Source organism: Hyposmocoma kahamanoa, unplaced genomic scaffold (genome assembly GCF_003589595.1).
Source record: "Hyposmocoma kahamanoa isolate Upper Pololo Valley unplaced genomic scaffold, ASM358959v1 93, whole genome shotgun sequence".
In the NCBI taxonomy this organism is placed as follows: Eukaryota; Metazoa; Arthropoda; class Insecta; order Lepidoptera; family Cosmopterigidae; genus Hyposmocoma; species Hyposmocoma kahamanoa.
Genome location: NW_020654810.1, coordinates 1,918,089 through 1,933,541, shown reverse-complemented (window position 1 = coordinate 1,933,541; position 15,453 = coordinate 1,918,089). Strand labels below are relative to the sequence as shown.

Genomic DNA, 15,453 nt, shown 5'->3' with positions numbered 1-15,453 from the left:
CGGTGGGATGGCAGTGATAGCATTCATTCATTCAATCATTGTCTCCTTTACTCAACAATTTTATTTTTCAAATTAATTAAGTATAATATTATCGACGTGGCTTCGACTCGACATTGAAAAGCAGAATACCAAAAAATTGCAATGGCTGTTGAATAGTAACTCAATTACGAACCACGGACAAGTTTAGCAGAATACCAAACTTACAAAATCTTGTCATGACACTCTGTCGACACCAGTGGTGCCAGAGTAGAGGGGTCGCGCGGCAACTAAAAATGTGATTGGCGATATTTAGGCTATGTTTGAAATAGGAAATGGAAAATAAAATGTCTGGGGTATTACAAATTTGATTGGGGATTTTGTGGGAAATGAAGTAGTAAAATAACTCATTTGGGGGTGAGAGTATTTCTACGTGGGGTATTGGGGAAATAACAGAGTTCATATACCTCAATTTCCGGCAGCAAGCAGAATTGTAAAATCGTTTTCCTTGATTTTTAGTCATTTTATAGCTTGGGCGAATATCGGCTACTTAACACACATAAATTGATGAAGATGATTTAAAATTAACAGACTTAGGACCCTAGTCGTATCACGCGCCTTTAATTTTTATGCAAATGAGTGTGTCCATACACGGTGCGCTGTGGGCTTGCACACATATAAGTCTTGTCGCTATTTGTACGGAGTTACCATACGTCTTGTCTTATTTATACTATGTTAGAATAAGTATAGAAGAAAATACATCTAAACAAAAGATATAAAAAACAAAGCATTTGAGCTGCTGCTGCCATGATATTTTTATTACTCTACTACACATCGAGTATATAACCAGAAATAGAGACGAAATAAGAACCATCCATCCCTGGCAACTTATCAGGCAAATGGGCCTTATATCACCTTTAAATATCAACTCTCGTTTGCATTGAAATCACAAATTAGAAAGCTGAAATAGTACAGCGCCAACAACTGACCTGTGTGTACGTCTCCGTATATTCCAAAAATATTCTGTATTTATTGTAATAAAGATAATATCTCTAACAATGGGGGGCTGTTCCATTCGGTGGTGTGGGAAAAACAGCAAAACATCTAATTACAAAACAAACGGAATCACATTTCATCGGTAATTAAATATGTAATTCGAATTCGTGCTGGCCAATCGGAGCGCAGTTGTCACCGTAATGATTTGGCAGAATAGTTTTCAAATAAATTAAATGACATTTCATCTATGTTTCTGGTTATATACTCGATGCCTCTACACGACTTCCTAAAAAACTTTTAATAATCCCTTTTCAGGAACACCAAGGAAACTGCGGACACGAGCCTGTGTACTGCGAGAACAAGTGCGGCGCTAAGGTGCAGCGTAGACACACGCAGCAGCACGTGCAACAGCACTGCAGCAAGCGGTTGGTGCCTTGCCGCCATTGCGGACAGCGGTATACTCAGGTGAAAAGACTAGTTGCTATTTTTGTCGGGAGTACATGTTACATATATAAATTTCATGTTGTATGTCCTAATTTAAAAAAGCGGTGGTAGTCTAATTTGAGTTTCTAAGAATTTATGTAAGAGATTTAATGTGAAATTTACCATGAGCTTTTTGGTGAAGGAGAACATGATGATGAATAATAATAATAATAACGCACACATTCAACATAGCCCCGCACTAGGGAAACCCTGTGGCGCGGATGCCATGGACACAAACATAGACAACCACAAATTACACCCAAACTCACGGGAGAAATAAATGTTGGCCATACAAATATTTCTCCCGGCCCGGGAATCCAATCTGGGACCTCTGCGTGGAAGTCATGGTAATCGTTCGGCCACAGAGTCAGTAAAGCGGCGAAGAAGGTTTACAACCCTCAGAAAATGTGAGAAGCCTCAAATAACAAACAACAAAAAAAAAATCTATATTTAATTAAATGATAAAGCCAATCTGAGATGATGTGTACCGTCTCTATAAACACGGCTCTGGCAGAATACCAGCGTCGTGGTAAACCGCGGCATGCTGAGCCAGCGCCTTTTCACTGCTATGACTTCCAAAACCATTTACTTTAATTAGTTAAGTGGCTCAATATAATAATAATTGTGGTGCTACTTTTAGTGGATCCTGTGTAAACAAGTTGTCATGGAAGTGAATAAAGTTTTTATCTATCTGTCTAACCGGCATTGAGCAAGAGTCGCAAAATAAGTAGTTGAGAAACAAGATACACTTATGATAAAAACAATGAATTCTGTTAAGTCAGATTTACAATCGGCGGAGAAAATGAACATATGACTTAAATTAGTTTAATTCCAAACAGGACACGGTGGCAGCGCACGGCGCGACCTGCGCACGGGCACCCGTCCCCTGCCCGCAGCGCTGCGCAGTTACAGCTGTGCCGCGGGACGAGCTCGACTCGCATCTGCGCGACCACTGCGCCGCGGCCGGTGTGGCTTGCGCCTTCAGGGACGCCGGGTGCAGGTTTAAGGTATGTCGTTCAACGTACCACTTCTTCCTGGTTGTTACAACTTGATTTTTAGGGTGCTGTATTCTCAAACGTTGTCGGGTTAGTTGTACATTAGATTATTCTAAAAGACAGATATTAAATAACTAGCTACTAGTCTTTAAGATTATCATTTACTAAGTTTAAAACTTACATTAAAAGAATTTTATTTGAAAACTCATATTACACAACTGAAGATTACCTACATGTTAGAAAGAGACGTTTCCCAACTACAGTTTCTAGCTCGTTTTTCTCAGGGAAGTCCGTATAGTGAATGAGCAGTATTTTTTTAATAACATCAAGTGACGGGACGAGCAAGTCGTGCGCCTGATGGTAAGCTATAAGCCTGCCCATAACATTTGCAGTGCCACTCAGAGCTTTAAATCGCAAAGATCTAACTGTGTCACATTGAGACATAAGTTAAGAAGTCCTATGTACCTGTAATCTAACCAGCACCCTTACCCTTCAAAACCGGAACGCAGTCATGTTGACATTACTGCTTGGCGGCAGACATAGGTAAGATGGCAGTACTACCATGAACGAGGTTTTTCACAACCTTCTTCCTTACCAGTAGCTTAAAAAATTACGTTTTCAAGCATTGACTTACAAATAAATGAACGACGGGTCTAATAAAAAAACCACAAAAAAATGTCCCAAGTCAATCTATTTAAACGTAGTGACATGTAAAGGAATATGAAAAAGCTAAAACGTTGAATTTAAATTGTAATGTCATCGCAGTACTGTCTAATTTTGCTTGCTTCGCTGTCAGTCGAACAAACGAAGACTAAAGCGTGAATGACGCTCTGTATACGATTTTAACGCCCTATAAGTTCGGACACTTTTTAGCGCGGACCCGACGTCCATATAATTGTAAGACAATGTTTTCAAGTATAAATTAATTTTACCTATGGAGTAAATGATTTTTTGATTTGATGAACATTTAATCTAATACAAAGTTAACAACTGCCTCCACATTGTACATTAGTTTGGTTTTTATACATCATTTGCAAGTCGAAACTTCGCCAGTGACCGAATCTAGTTATAAAAAACATTCATGAATGTATCGTGTTACTATGTCATAAAAAATTTACCACAGTATTTACACCAGCACGGCGAAGTCGTAAACCCAAAATCCGTAGCTGCAACACGGTTAAAGACGATTTGAAGTAGTTCAATAATATTAATGTAGGTCGCTTGGTCGCAATTTATTTATGGGACCAATTCCATTATGATAACTTTAATGCTCACGCCTTAATTTGGGTTTGATCTTATGGTTGCACCATTTGGTATGGCTATAAAATTGCGCAAACCTGTTACGAAGAAACTTACTAAATTAGGAACATACCTTTTTTATTAATAATCTCAGCACAGCGAACTAAAAAAACCGACCTCAAAAGTCTACGTTATTATTACGTCTATTTGCTAAGTTTTATTGAAATATCCTTAAATTCGCCACTATACAGGACTTCACACTGAGGATAATAAAAATCGGTTCTCACTACTCAAAGAATATTGCGAGAAAAACGCCTTGAATTGGAGAAATAGCAAAATCAACCATTAAAATAATTGCTCCTTAAGAAAATTCAGGCGTTATTTATAAAAATGAATTTTCATGCGTGAACAGCTACCCTTAGAGGTGGATGATTTCTACTTTTTCCACTATGGAAGTACCCCCTTTCTAACAAAAAAGAATCATGAAAATCGGTTCACAAATACCGGAGTTATTGCGTAACATACATACAAAAAAAACAGTCGAATTGAGAACCTCCTCCTTTTTTGAAGTCGGTTAAAAAATAAAAGCGCAATTGACCTCCATCACACCTGATGGACAGTGACGATGAGGGCTACGACGGGGTTTGTAGCATCGGAACCAAATCCGAGTATCATGTGATACCGGGACTGGTTGCTTTGTCAAAAATAATTAAATTCGATTTGCATCCAGTCGGAGCATGCATGCACACCCAAATAATTACTCTCGCCTTCATTTTCAACATGTATGGAAAGACGATATATGTATAGATTCCACAAAGATATGATTCAAAGTGTATTGCATAGCTTTCAAGTTTATTTGAAAACATGTATGGCGGGTGCCATGGACATACACTTAAACCACCACAAATAACACCAAATTCACGAGAGCAATAAATGTAGGCCATATAAATATTTCTCCCGGCCCGGGAATCCAATCTGGGACATCTGCGTGGCAGTCATGGTAACCGTTCGGCCACAGAGTCAGTTAAGCGGCGAAGAAGGTTTACAACCCTCAGAAAATGTGAGATGTCTCAACCTCAAACAACAAACAATAAAAATAATATACATAATCTTTATTTAATTAAATGATAAAGCCAATCTGAGATTATGAGTACCGTCTCTTTAAACACGGTTCTGACAGAAATCGGCGGAGAAAACGAAAATATGACTTAAATCCGAACGAACGAACGAACCCGGGGCTTTTGCGTGCCAGTCCAGTAGAAAAGAAATCTATCTATCTCTAACAACTAAAATAACCTTAATGATAAAAATTGGAACCAAATTATAACTAAAAGCTCTATTTCTTTTATAGGGAACAAGACCAGCTTTAGAAAGACACACAGAAGAATCCTGCCAACAACACCTCGCCCTCGTCTCAGCCCTCGCATCCCGCCAGGCCAGGCAACTGGAATCCCTCCGAGCTGCTGTAGCCAGGCTCTCGGTCAACTGCTCAGGAGTCCTTGTCTGGAGGATCACGGACTGGGCTGCGAAAATGGCTGAGGCAAAATGCAAGGATGGAGTCGAGCTAATTTCTCCAGCGTTTTATACCAGCCAGTATGGATATAAGTTGCAGGTAAGCTTTTGGATTTTATTTCTGATAATATTGAAATAACGAACTCTATAGTTGGGACGTTCTATATCTCTATTAAGTTACATAGTCTTATCATATCGGTCTTATCCTATTTTTTTGCATTATACAGAAGGAAATTTAGGGTCTTTTATCAAGCGCTATTTTATTCAATCATTTTGTAAGCAAAGCAATTTATTAAATACTGCGAAACAAAATTCTTAAACATATTTATCTACTACCTCTATGTATATCTAATTATTACGTTTTTTTTGCTCGTCATATGCACTACTTATTATGTTAATTTTTTTTACTTACTATGTTTCAAAGATTTGCACTATAAAGAACTTAAAAAAAACGGAGCATCCGTAGAAAAAAGAAATGGAGGAATTTCGTAATTAGTTTTTTACACACTGAAGATTTGGCTTCGTCTTAATAAAATGAAAAGTTGAAGAAAAATTGGATCTAAGATTTGGCAGTATGGATAGATGCCTTAGCCTGTCCCGGAGGACGAAAAATTTTGCTACTATAGTTTTTACACAAATTATTTTTTACAGTTTTTTAATATTTGTTACCAGTTTAATGCTGATGGCTCATACTTAATGTTCAATAAATAGAGAAGAAGTTTCGTTTCATTGTTATATTTGGGAACTTTGAATGTAGGATCCTTAGAATAATAACGCATAGAAACCTATCCCGCATACGCTAAGTGAGGCAAATTGAAGCGCTCCCAAAGGGCCTACTCGAGCGGGCGGGCCTTCAGTGCTCAAGGTCAACTTGCACCGCGAACAGCTCCAGAATTCTAGCTAAAAATGACGAAATGTGCGGTAAATGAGTGTAATAATACGTCAGACAAACATAAAATAGATACTAATATCACATTCCACAAGGAAGTAACGCGTTTCAACTTGTATTTTTATATAAATATTCACTAAAACCGAAAATTAACCTACTACTAAAACTAGCCTACATGAATTTGATTTTTGCCTCACTTGCAGTTCGTTTGATATGAAACTATCATTCTATGTGTTATTATCTAAGATTTTACCTATAAAATTATCTGTATCTATCCGTGTTAACTTCTAGAAATGTAGGTTAAAGCAATAAGGCCAATGTAAAGTTTGAAAAAAAAAGCAGTTACTTTCACGAAAATACCACATAAATGATAATTTTCTCCTTTCTGTTAGTCAACAATGCGTAAAGGTTATTTTGACTGAACGTATAATGGAATGACTAAGTGCCGTGTTCGAATTAGCATCGCTTACTCAGCAACAGGGACATGTGCTTTGACGGCCCATTTGTTCATGTTCATATGTGCTAACAGAGGTTTTGAACTTTGTTAAGTGTAAAATTAGATTGAAGATACGATGACCCAAGATCTGAAACAAAGATATGAGACACATGTTTATTGCTCATCGATATATTATCATATTGTGTAATTCTTGGAGATAATAATATACTGGGTGCTAAAATAAAAAGTCTACAATGGATTAATATTTTTTAAACTTTTGAAATGCCTGCAACTTAACTGTGTGTCAAGTTTTGTTATGGTATCTACCGATTAGTGATTCACACGAAAATAACATCAACATTAACCTTCCAGGCATCACTCTTCCTCAACGGCAATGGGGCAGGCGAAGCAACCCACATGTCAGTCTACATCAAGATTTTACCAGGAGAATATGATGCTCTACTCCGTTGGCCATTTGCCCATACAGTCTCCTTCACCCTCTTTGACCAGAGTTCAAGCCCAGACCGAGCCTGCAATATTGTGGAAAGCTTCGTCCCTGATCCTACATGGAAGAATTTTCAAAGACCTTCAAAGGAACCTGATGCGTTAGGTTTCGGATTCCCGAGATTCGTCTCCCATGAAATGCTGAAGAAAAGGAATTTTGTTAAAGATGATGTCATGTTTCTAAGGGTTAAGGTGGATCCTAGCAAGATCGTTGCTGTGTAAAGAACTGATTTTACTTTTATGTTAAATTAAGGTGTTATTTAAGGCAAACATAGTTTTTACGCACAAATATTAATTAAAAACTACAAGTCATTGTTATTTAGTGCTAAGTAACTTAAAAGTCATAGGTTTTAATGTAAATATTTATAGATAAGCTTTAGTGTTATTGAAATTAGTTATATAATTGTACAGTTATTAGTTTAAGTGCGCATACGCTGCATTGTTATCCTTTCACTGAAGATCTCTTGAGTTTCATTGCCGGCAGACGTAAGTAACAAACTAAGCACTGTTTCAAAGGATAGACCGTAATAATTCAAGAGGTAATAGGTTTTGAAATCCGCCATTTTGCAACGTTGAGTGATTATTCAAAATGGTGGCGGTTAAATCCTATTATTAATTAAAATGGCAAAAAGTCTTGCGCATCATGTGCCATATTGATTAGAAAATAATGGAAATTACACACATTTTTATAGGTAATCTGCAAAAATAGTGTGTGGATACAGGTTTACGTTCAGGAGCGTTTTTGTTGGCCTTAAATTACAAAGGCTTTTTGAAAAGTGCTAAGAACCCTAGAGTTTCAATGAGTAATAGCTTTGAGACATGTTTGGCTTTGTTATATCGGCAGATCTTTGTATATATTTCTGTTTTTTTTTTACAAAAAGTTTTTTTTTTGTTGAAATCTTAATATTTATTGTAAATAGACAAGTGATCTGTCAAAGAACAAAATGTAAATAATTAAAAGGAAATACTAATAAAAAGTCTTTCATAATGTCTGTGTGTTTAAAAGCTGGAGTTAGACCAAAGTTTGAATACTTTGCTAAATAAAAATAAAAAAAATAAAAAAAATATGTACATTTCTTACAGCAAAGTATGTAATCAACGTAATGAATAACGCAGCTAAAGCTGTTTAATGTAATCTGCTCTTTAATATGTTAAGTATATATACCTACGGTCTTATTATATCTTGTACCTATGTGTTAAAGCCATATTTTACATTCAACTGTTTTTTACTGGCATATTTAATTCTTTGTCTTTTTGATGGGCTTTCTAATCTTGTGCAAATTGTGTTTCAATTTACAAATTGTTCTTTTTGAGTGGGTTTTTGTAGGTACTCTGACCTGCGTGTGCGTCTTATAAAACATTTTCCGGTCAATTAAGAGGCTAGGTCGATAGATTTTGAAATCTTCACAAGTTCCGTTTTATCATTATTTATACATTGAAAATATTACGGTTGGCGTAATTTTATACTTAAATGAAGATCTGTCAAATTTTTGTATTTAATAAGTAAATGTAAGGAAACACATCGTTCTGTATTTTCAGTGCGAAAATTAATATCTTTGTAAAGTTACATTTCCATACACAAAAAACGCATTTATAATTCTGTGTAAACATCATGTGTTTAGTACATAATTAACTTAGTTTTTTAATTTCTCGAAAAAAGAACATCGACTTACTGCGATTATCTAGCTTACTTAGCTTTAAAAGTCTCCGGACATAATTTGTTAACATCCTGTATATTCTGATCACACAAAAAAATTTTTGTGATCGACATTACTTTGATATTTTTGCTTAACACACGTGATCAATGCTCTGAATTAATATTTGTGTATTTATAAATATTAGTAGGTAATACGATTTGTAGTAGAATTCTATAGGGTGACAAGAAATTAAGGAAACTTTTTTCGTAGATTCTATACTTAATTACAAGTTTCAAACTTTATTTTTTTCATTAACTATGGTCGTGTTACTGTAGGTACATCATAAAATAATTACCTTAAATGTACTATTTGGAATCGGGTGTGCTTTTTGAAATTTTCTTGTTATAATTTACTTTTATTACCTAACTTAGATCTCTATACCGCGTGCTTTTTTATAATCTCAAACCGAAATATTACATTCCAGTTGTAACATTTATTAGTAGAATAAGAAAAAGCAGGCCTAACGAAATTCTATGTTTCGCCTTAAAATGAGATCTCTTTTGTGTAAATCTGTCACAAAACACCTTTTTAGTAATTATTGCTTTGATGAAATAATTATTTTTACAATTTTTACTACAAGCCCCTTTACTATGAATCTTTTTCGCTTTTTGCGTAAAGAAAACAATTACTTAAATACTTATATTCTATAATACGTATCTTCAAATTAGAATCCTTATAGAAGCACCATTGTGGCGCTGCCTGCCTGTTTTTTTTTTCCTGTTATCTTACCGCCTATATCCACTCCGACTAGAATAAAAAGTATTTTTCATAATCACGATAAACCTATTCTCACAACTTTAAAAAAAATAAATTTAGGCAATTACTTAATTTTAAAGTAACACCTAGGCATTGACAAGTCTAGTTTTTAATTAGTACCTTACCTGTAACAGAAATGAGACTAACAAAGTAGACTAAATCAGTCGTAAGTTAAAGTCTGTTTACACGAGCTAAGTAGTAAGCGATGTACATTGTTTGGTGAGTTTGACAAGTTCAAAGTTGGTGCAACTTATCTAACAGGTTAAGGAACTTCTAACTTACAACTTGTGTAAACAGGTCGTTAGGTTAAGCATTAAGTATTAAGTTGACTATGTACATGATTTAAAAACTAAGGAGAAAATATACCTTTTTATAATGATAACATCTGACTTTCACTTGAATTAAGGTCTGTTAAGAGTCTATACTACCTCAAATGGCTTTGGTCCCGCATAACAGTTAAAGCTTTGTAATGAATCTCTTTGGAAAAAAAAAATATAGTAAAATTGAGTTAAAATTGCGGTGTGAAAACACGATGCCTAAAAATGTTCACGATAGAAAAAAAAACACTAAATTTACATCGAAACTTTACAAGACTAACTAACCACCGGTTAAAAAAACCGACCTCAAAAGTCATTCATCCCCTAGTTTGCCACCCTTAGAGGTTGAAAATTTTCTTGAAATTTAAATGGGACCACATCTGAGGTACCTTCTTTCCAACAAAAATAGAATCATCAAAATTGGTTCACAAACGGCGGTGTTATCGCGTAACATACATACAAAAAAAACATACAGACGAATTGAGAACCTCCTTTTTTTGAAGTCGGTTAAAAACCGCATTACATTTACCAATTATTTTTTTATATCAACTGTACTAAATAGAACATGTATACTTTACGACATATTACACTTTTCAAATGGTTTAAATATCTTTTGTAAAAAAAAAATTTTGAAATAAAGCCAGCGTCCCAACCGTTGGACCCGAGCAAAATGAACCGTATTAGTACGGGAAAAGTTTACATTCGAGCTTACGACGATCGACTCTTTAGATATAAGTGTTATTCCTTACCGCTGTGGATAGCGAACCTCCGAACACCCCGCAAGTCACTGACGAGTTGACATAATAATAATAAATGATAATTTTTTTTTGATACCAAATGACCGAGTGTACCTTTTGTTAAGCCACGCCATTGCAGTTGACAACTTTCATATTTCCCCGTTCTTTCACCAGCACTCTTAGTGCGTTTGTGCACTGCATCCAATTCGTATTCGTATACGTAGGGGGCAAACGCTCAACCCTTCAAAACCGGAACGCAGTAATGGTAACATTACTGCTTGGCGGCAGAAATAGGTAAGGTCACGTCTCTGTAACTATTACTAGCTTTACAGCTACTAAAAATAAATAATGGCTTTTGCTACACACAGCGGTAGCGATAATCCCCTTAGTTGTGGAAACAGTGGGAATACCACGTACCCATTCGGATTTCTTTCGTTATCCACAGTTGCGAATAACGCCTGAATAGGCCTTTAAACCCTATTCGGTTTACAAAAACCACTTTTCCTTTAGTATAATAATAACGTGACAGGCAATCACATCATTTACCTGATCTTAAACTAGAGAATTTCGTATACAAGGAGTACCAGTGTCCTGATTTTGCAGATTCCTACTCATCGAGTATATAACCAATAATCTCAGTACAGAGTACTAAACAAACCGACCTCAAAAGTACGTGGAATTACGTCTATTTGCTCAGTTTTATTGAAATATCCCCAAGTTCGCCACTATACAGGACTTGACGCTGGAGATAATAAACTCAAAGTATATTGAGAGAAAAACGTCTTGAATGGAAGAAATAGCAAAATCAATCATTAAAGTAATTGCTCCTAAATTAAAGTTAGGCGCTATTTATAAAAGTGAATCTTCATGCGTGAACAGCCATCCTTCGAGGTGGATGATTTTCTTCAAAATGAAATGGGACCACTATGGAAGTACCCCCTTTCCAACAAAAAAAGAATCATGAAAATCGGTTCACATATACCGGAGTTATCGCGTAACATACATACAAAAAAAAGAACATACAGTCGAATTGAGACTCTTCCGTTCCATGTGATTCCGTTTGTTTTGTAATTAGATGTTTTGCCGTTTTTCCTACACCACCGAATAGAACAGCGCGGCATTGTTACAGATATTATCTGTATTACAATAAATACAGAATATTTTTTGGAATATACGGAGACGTACGCACAGGTCAGTAGTTGGCCTGTCTATATTTCAGTGCAAACGAGAGTTGATATTTATAAAAGCTGTATCGCTAATGTGTTACTAGGAACATATGGCCCTTATTTCGTCTCTATTTCTGGTTATATACTCGATGTATCTTTCTAATTTGTGAGTTAAAACAACTATTGTTCCGATTAGAAATGTCAAATGTTTCCGATCGGCAGAGGCAATCAAAATCAAGCTGCAGAGCTATGGAATTAGGATTTTTATTAGAAATATACTATTTACAATTATTAGAAAATTGTAAATTGTATAATTTACTATAAGTCAATAGTGTAACGTATGTATTAATATAGCTGCGCTCTTCGAGGGCGTGCAATCTTCTTTTTCGTTGCACACGGAGCTGTCGTGGTCATCACGGAGTACTTACGTTTGTTAGGGGCTGATGTGGCTCGCCTAACAGTATCTCGCCATGTCTCTCTGTTAGTGGACTCCCTCGGGTCTGGGTGGTTGTGGTACAGTCGTCGTTTCCAATTTCCATAACATAAATGTTATGTTACTTAATTTGGGATCGAAATAACGTACCTATGTTATGTTGTCTAATTATTTCTTTATTGAATTGCGTTCTCCAGCAAATACTGAGTTAGTGACCCTTTGGTTAACGCAGATGGCGCCACACGACATGCATATCTTTAAACTTGTAGTGCCCCTTTTATTGTGAACTATTTTTATGTTTTATTTTTTTGTTCTGTTGGTGTTTTATTTTGTAATTATCTATTTACTTATATTTTACATTTGTTTACTTCGTTTTATCTTTTGTGACGTCATCATTTGTGATAGTCAAATGAAATGTAGTATAGTTTCTTTTTTATTCTACTTTCTAATACAAATCATCATTAACCCAATTATACGTTCCACTGCTGGGCACAAGTCCCTTCTCAAGCGAGGGCAAAGAAGTAGTCATTTCAAGAAGTGTTCTTTTGTAGAAGTAGCATATAAAGAAATGGTCATTTGTAGAAATAATTATTTGAAGATGTTGTTATTTCTCATTGTGGTCCTAAATCGCCGAAATGATTAATTTATGTTATTAAGTTATTAACATGTGACAGACTTTCCCAAAAAATATTTTTCGAACTTCGCCCCTTTATTTTTTATTTAACTGCCTCCGTGGCCGAACGGTTACCATGCCGGACTGCCACGCAGAGGTCCCAGGTTCGATTCCCGGGCCGGGAGAAATATTTGTATGGCCTACATTTATTTCTCTCGTGAGTTTGGGTGTAATTTGTGGTTGTCTATGTGTGTGTCCATGGCACCCGCGACACAGGGTTTTCCTAGTGCGGGGCTATGTTGAGTGTGAACGTTATTTATTTATTTATTTATTTATTATTGAGGGTAAGATATGACCTAACCTAAAACCTATTTAGATAAATAGAGACCTGATTGATAGTACGTCTCTGGTGATAGGAGATAATGTGCTAAGTAATTATTGGCCTACTTTGTAACAAATTTACGTTATGCAATAACTTATTTATTTAATTAATACGAACTTTATTATCACGATATTCTATCATGATTTCTCTATTAAGCTTCAAAGTCTTGCTTAGGTATCAAAATAGGCATCTCATCAAGTGCTATGTGTTTCTTTATTACTGGTTTAGGGCTCATTATTATTACTCGATTAGTTGATACCAATAGCTTCAGACATAGAAGGCGCAGAGAGCTTACTAAGTCACGATCTTTGACTTTTCTTCTTTATAAGAGAAGATTGCAATCTTTTTGTGAAATTACTCCACTAGTTTCTTATAGATGATTATTAATGTATAAATAGAACAGTAAGAAAAATTGCTTCGACCAGGCCGCATTCGAATCAGCATACCAGGCCGACGCTCTCCCAACAGAGGTACGGAACGAACCAGGATTTTTTTTTATGTGCTTGTTGCAAGCTTATTTTTGGTTTTGTAACGACTTTTTTGCCGTAACGCCTTCTGTGAGAAACGAATGATTTAATTATGTTCAAAATTAAATTAAAAACTAATAAGTACTAACCCTAATAGAACATGATACCTACGTAAAAAAATGTTATCCTTTGTATAATAAAGCCAGACGTGGTTAAAAGGGTTTCTATCGCAGGAGTCCTATTTTTTTTTATAATACTAAGTGACAGGACGAACAAGTTGTCCGTCTGACGGTAAGCGACACGTCTATCCATAACAGTTGCAGTGCCACTAAGAGCTTTAAATCGCAAAGATCTTAGGGACACTGCGACTGCGTCCGTCACCCTGAGACATAACGTGATAAGTCCCATGTGCCTGTAACTTCACCAGCACTCTTACCCGGAACGCAGTAATGCTTACATATTAATAACATAAATTAATAACCGATTTTATCCGCATTGTATTTAGCCTCGCATGAGAGCAGACCTGGTCCAGCAGTGGAACGTATAAATGGGTTAATTATGATGATGATTTGTATTAGAAAGTACAAGAATAAAACACTACATTTGACTATTACAAATGATGACGTCACAAAAGATAAAACGAAACAAAGAAAACATTAAAAACGTATAATATAAATAAATAAGTTATTACAAAACAAACCGGAACGCAGTAATACTTACATTACTACATGGCGGCAGAAATAATCTCCTGTAAAGTTGTCATAATGCACATGTGATCTTATTACACTAACAAGAAGGGTACGAATTCAGCGTCACTATGGGGTATCAAACCATACAAATTAACATAAGATGGCAACACTTGTACAAAAAATAAATTGCAAAACTATTTAAACAATATTTTAGGAATGTTGAAATTAAAATTTATTTACAGTTTCATTATGAAAACTGGTGAAAACATTTAACTGTCGTTGAAAAGTTATCTTTTCAAATCGAAGATTTCTCAGTGACATTCTTTTTGATTTGTTAGTTTGCAATCAATTGTACGTATAGAAGGCACTTTTTGAATTAATTCTAGATACTACAATTAGTTTTGACTTTTTATTTGAAATATTAAAAGTAACTGACTTTGCTCCTTTGCGATTTTATATGTTATTGATCAGCGTTAAGAATCAATACAAGCGTCGGAATAAAAGGAGTTACGAGTGCGACATTTCTTTGTATGACATTAGGTATTTGTACTAGTATAGCATTATATTATTTATGTGTCACGAAAGGCGAGAATACAATCTGGATTTTAACTTGAGACAACCACGATTACGATCTGTTATATGGAGATTAGCAATCCCCTTGTATTGGTACAGTCAAGAGCACATCCAGCTTGACACTTTGTACTTTGGACCGTTCTTATCGTAAGCGGCATAGAGTTGGTTATAAGTCTTAAGTATCAAGCTTCATGTGCTCTTGACACTACATTGTTGTACATATTATAAGATAATAGAAAAATAAAATCAACAAAATGTAGTTACTTTAAATTAAATTTTATTTTGTTAAAGATAATAAATAACTTTGTACTGAAACATAACATTGTTCTGGCGTTACGCAAGAATATCTGCCAAACACTAAGGGTCGTATTCTAGAACTCTACTCAATGCTCAAGTCAGGATTTGAGTATGGTTTAAAGCACTCGAAATCATACTCAAGTCCCTGCCATTAGGGTCGTATTTCCAGTGCAATCCTGACTTGAGCATTGAGTAGAGTTCTAGAATACGACCCTAAGGCTTCGTGGGACAGTGACGTCAATAAGCTCGTATCCAACTTCAAGTTAACATCAGAGGTGCACACTGTAAGTTTTGCC

At 35.6% G+C, this 15,453-nt stretch overlaps 1 protein-coding gene across 1 annotated transcript in view; it reads left to right on the top strand.

Moving 5' to 3' along the window:
• The window catches only part of LOC113237497 (TNF receptor-associated factor 4), a 61,196-nt gene extending 53,400 nt beyond the window's left edge, over positions 1-7,796 (top strand). The window contains exons 4-7 of the mRNA XM_026473995.1: positions 1,288-1,437; positions 2,295-2,462; positions 5,041-5,301; positions 6,899-7,796. Of these exons, the coding sequence (XP_026329780.1) occupies positions 1,288-1,437; positions 2,295-2,462; positions 5,041-5,301; positions 6,899-7,252 (933 nt within the window). The 3' untranslated portion in view covers positions 7,253-7,796. The remainder of the gene's footprint in view (positions 1-1,287; positions 1,438-2,294; positions 2,463-5,040; positions 5,302-6,898) is intronic.
• Positions 7,797-15,453: the final 7,657 nt, after the last annotated feature.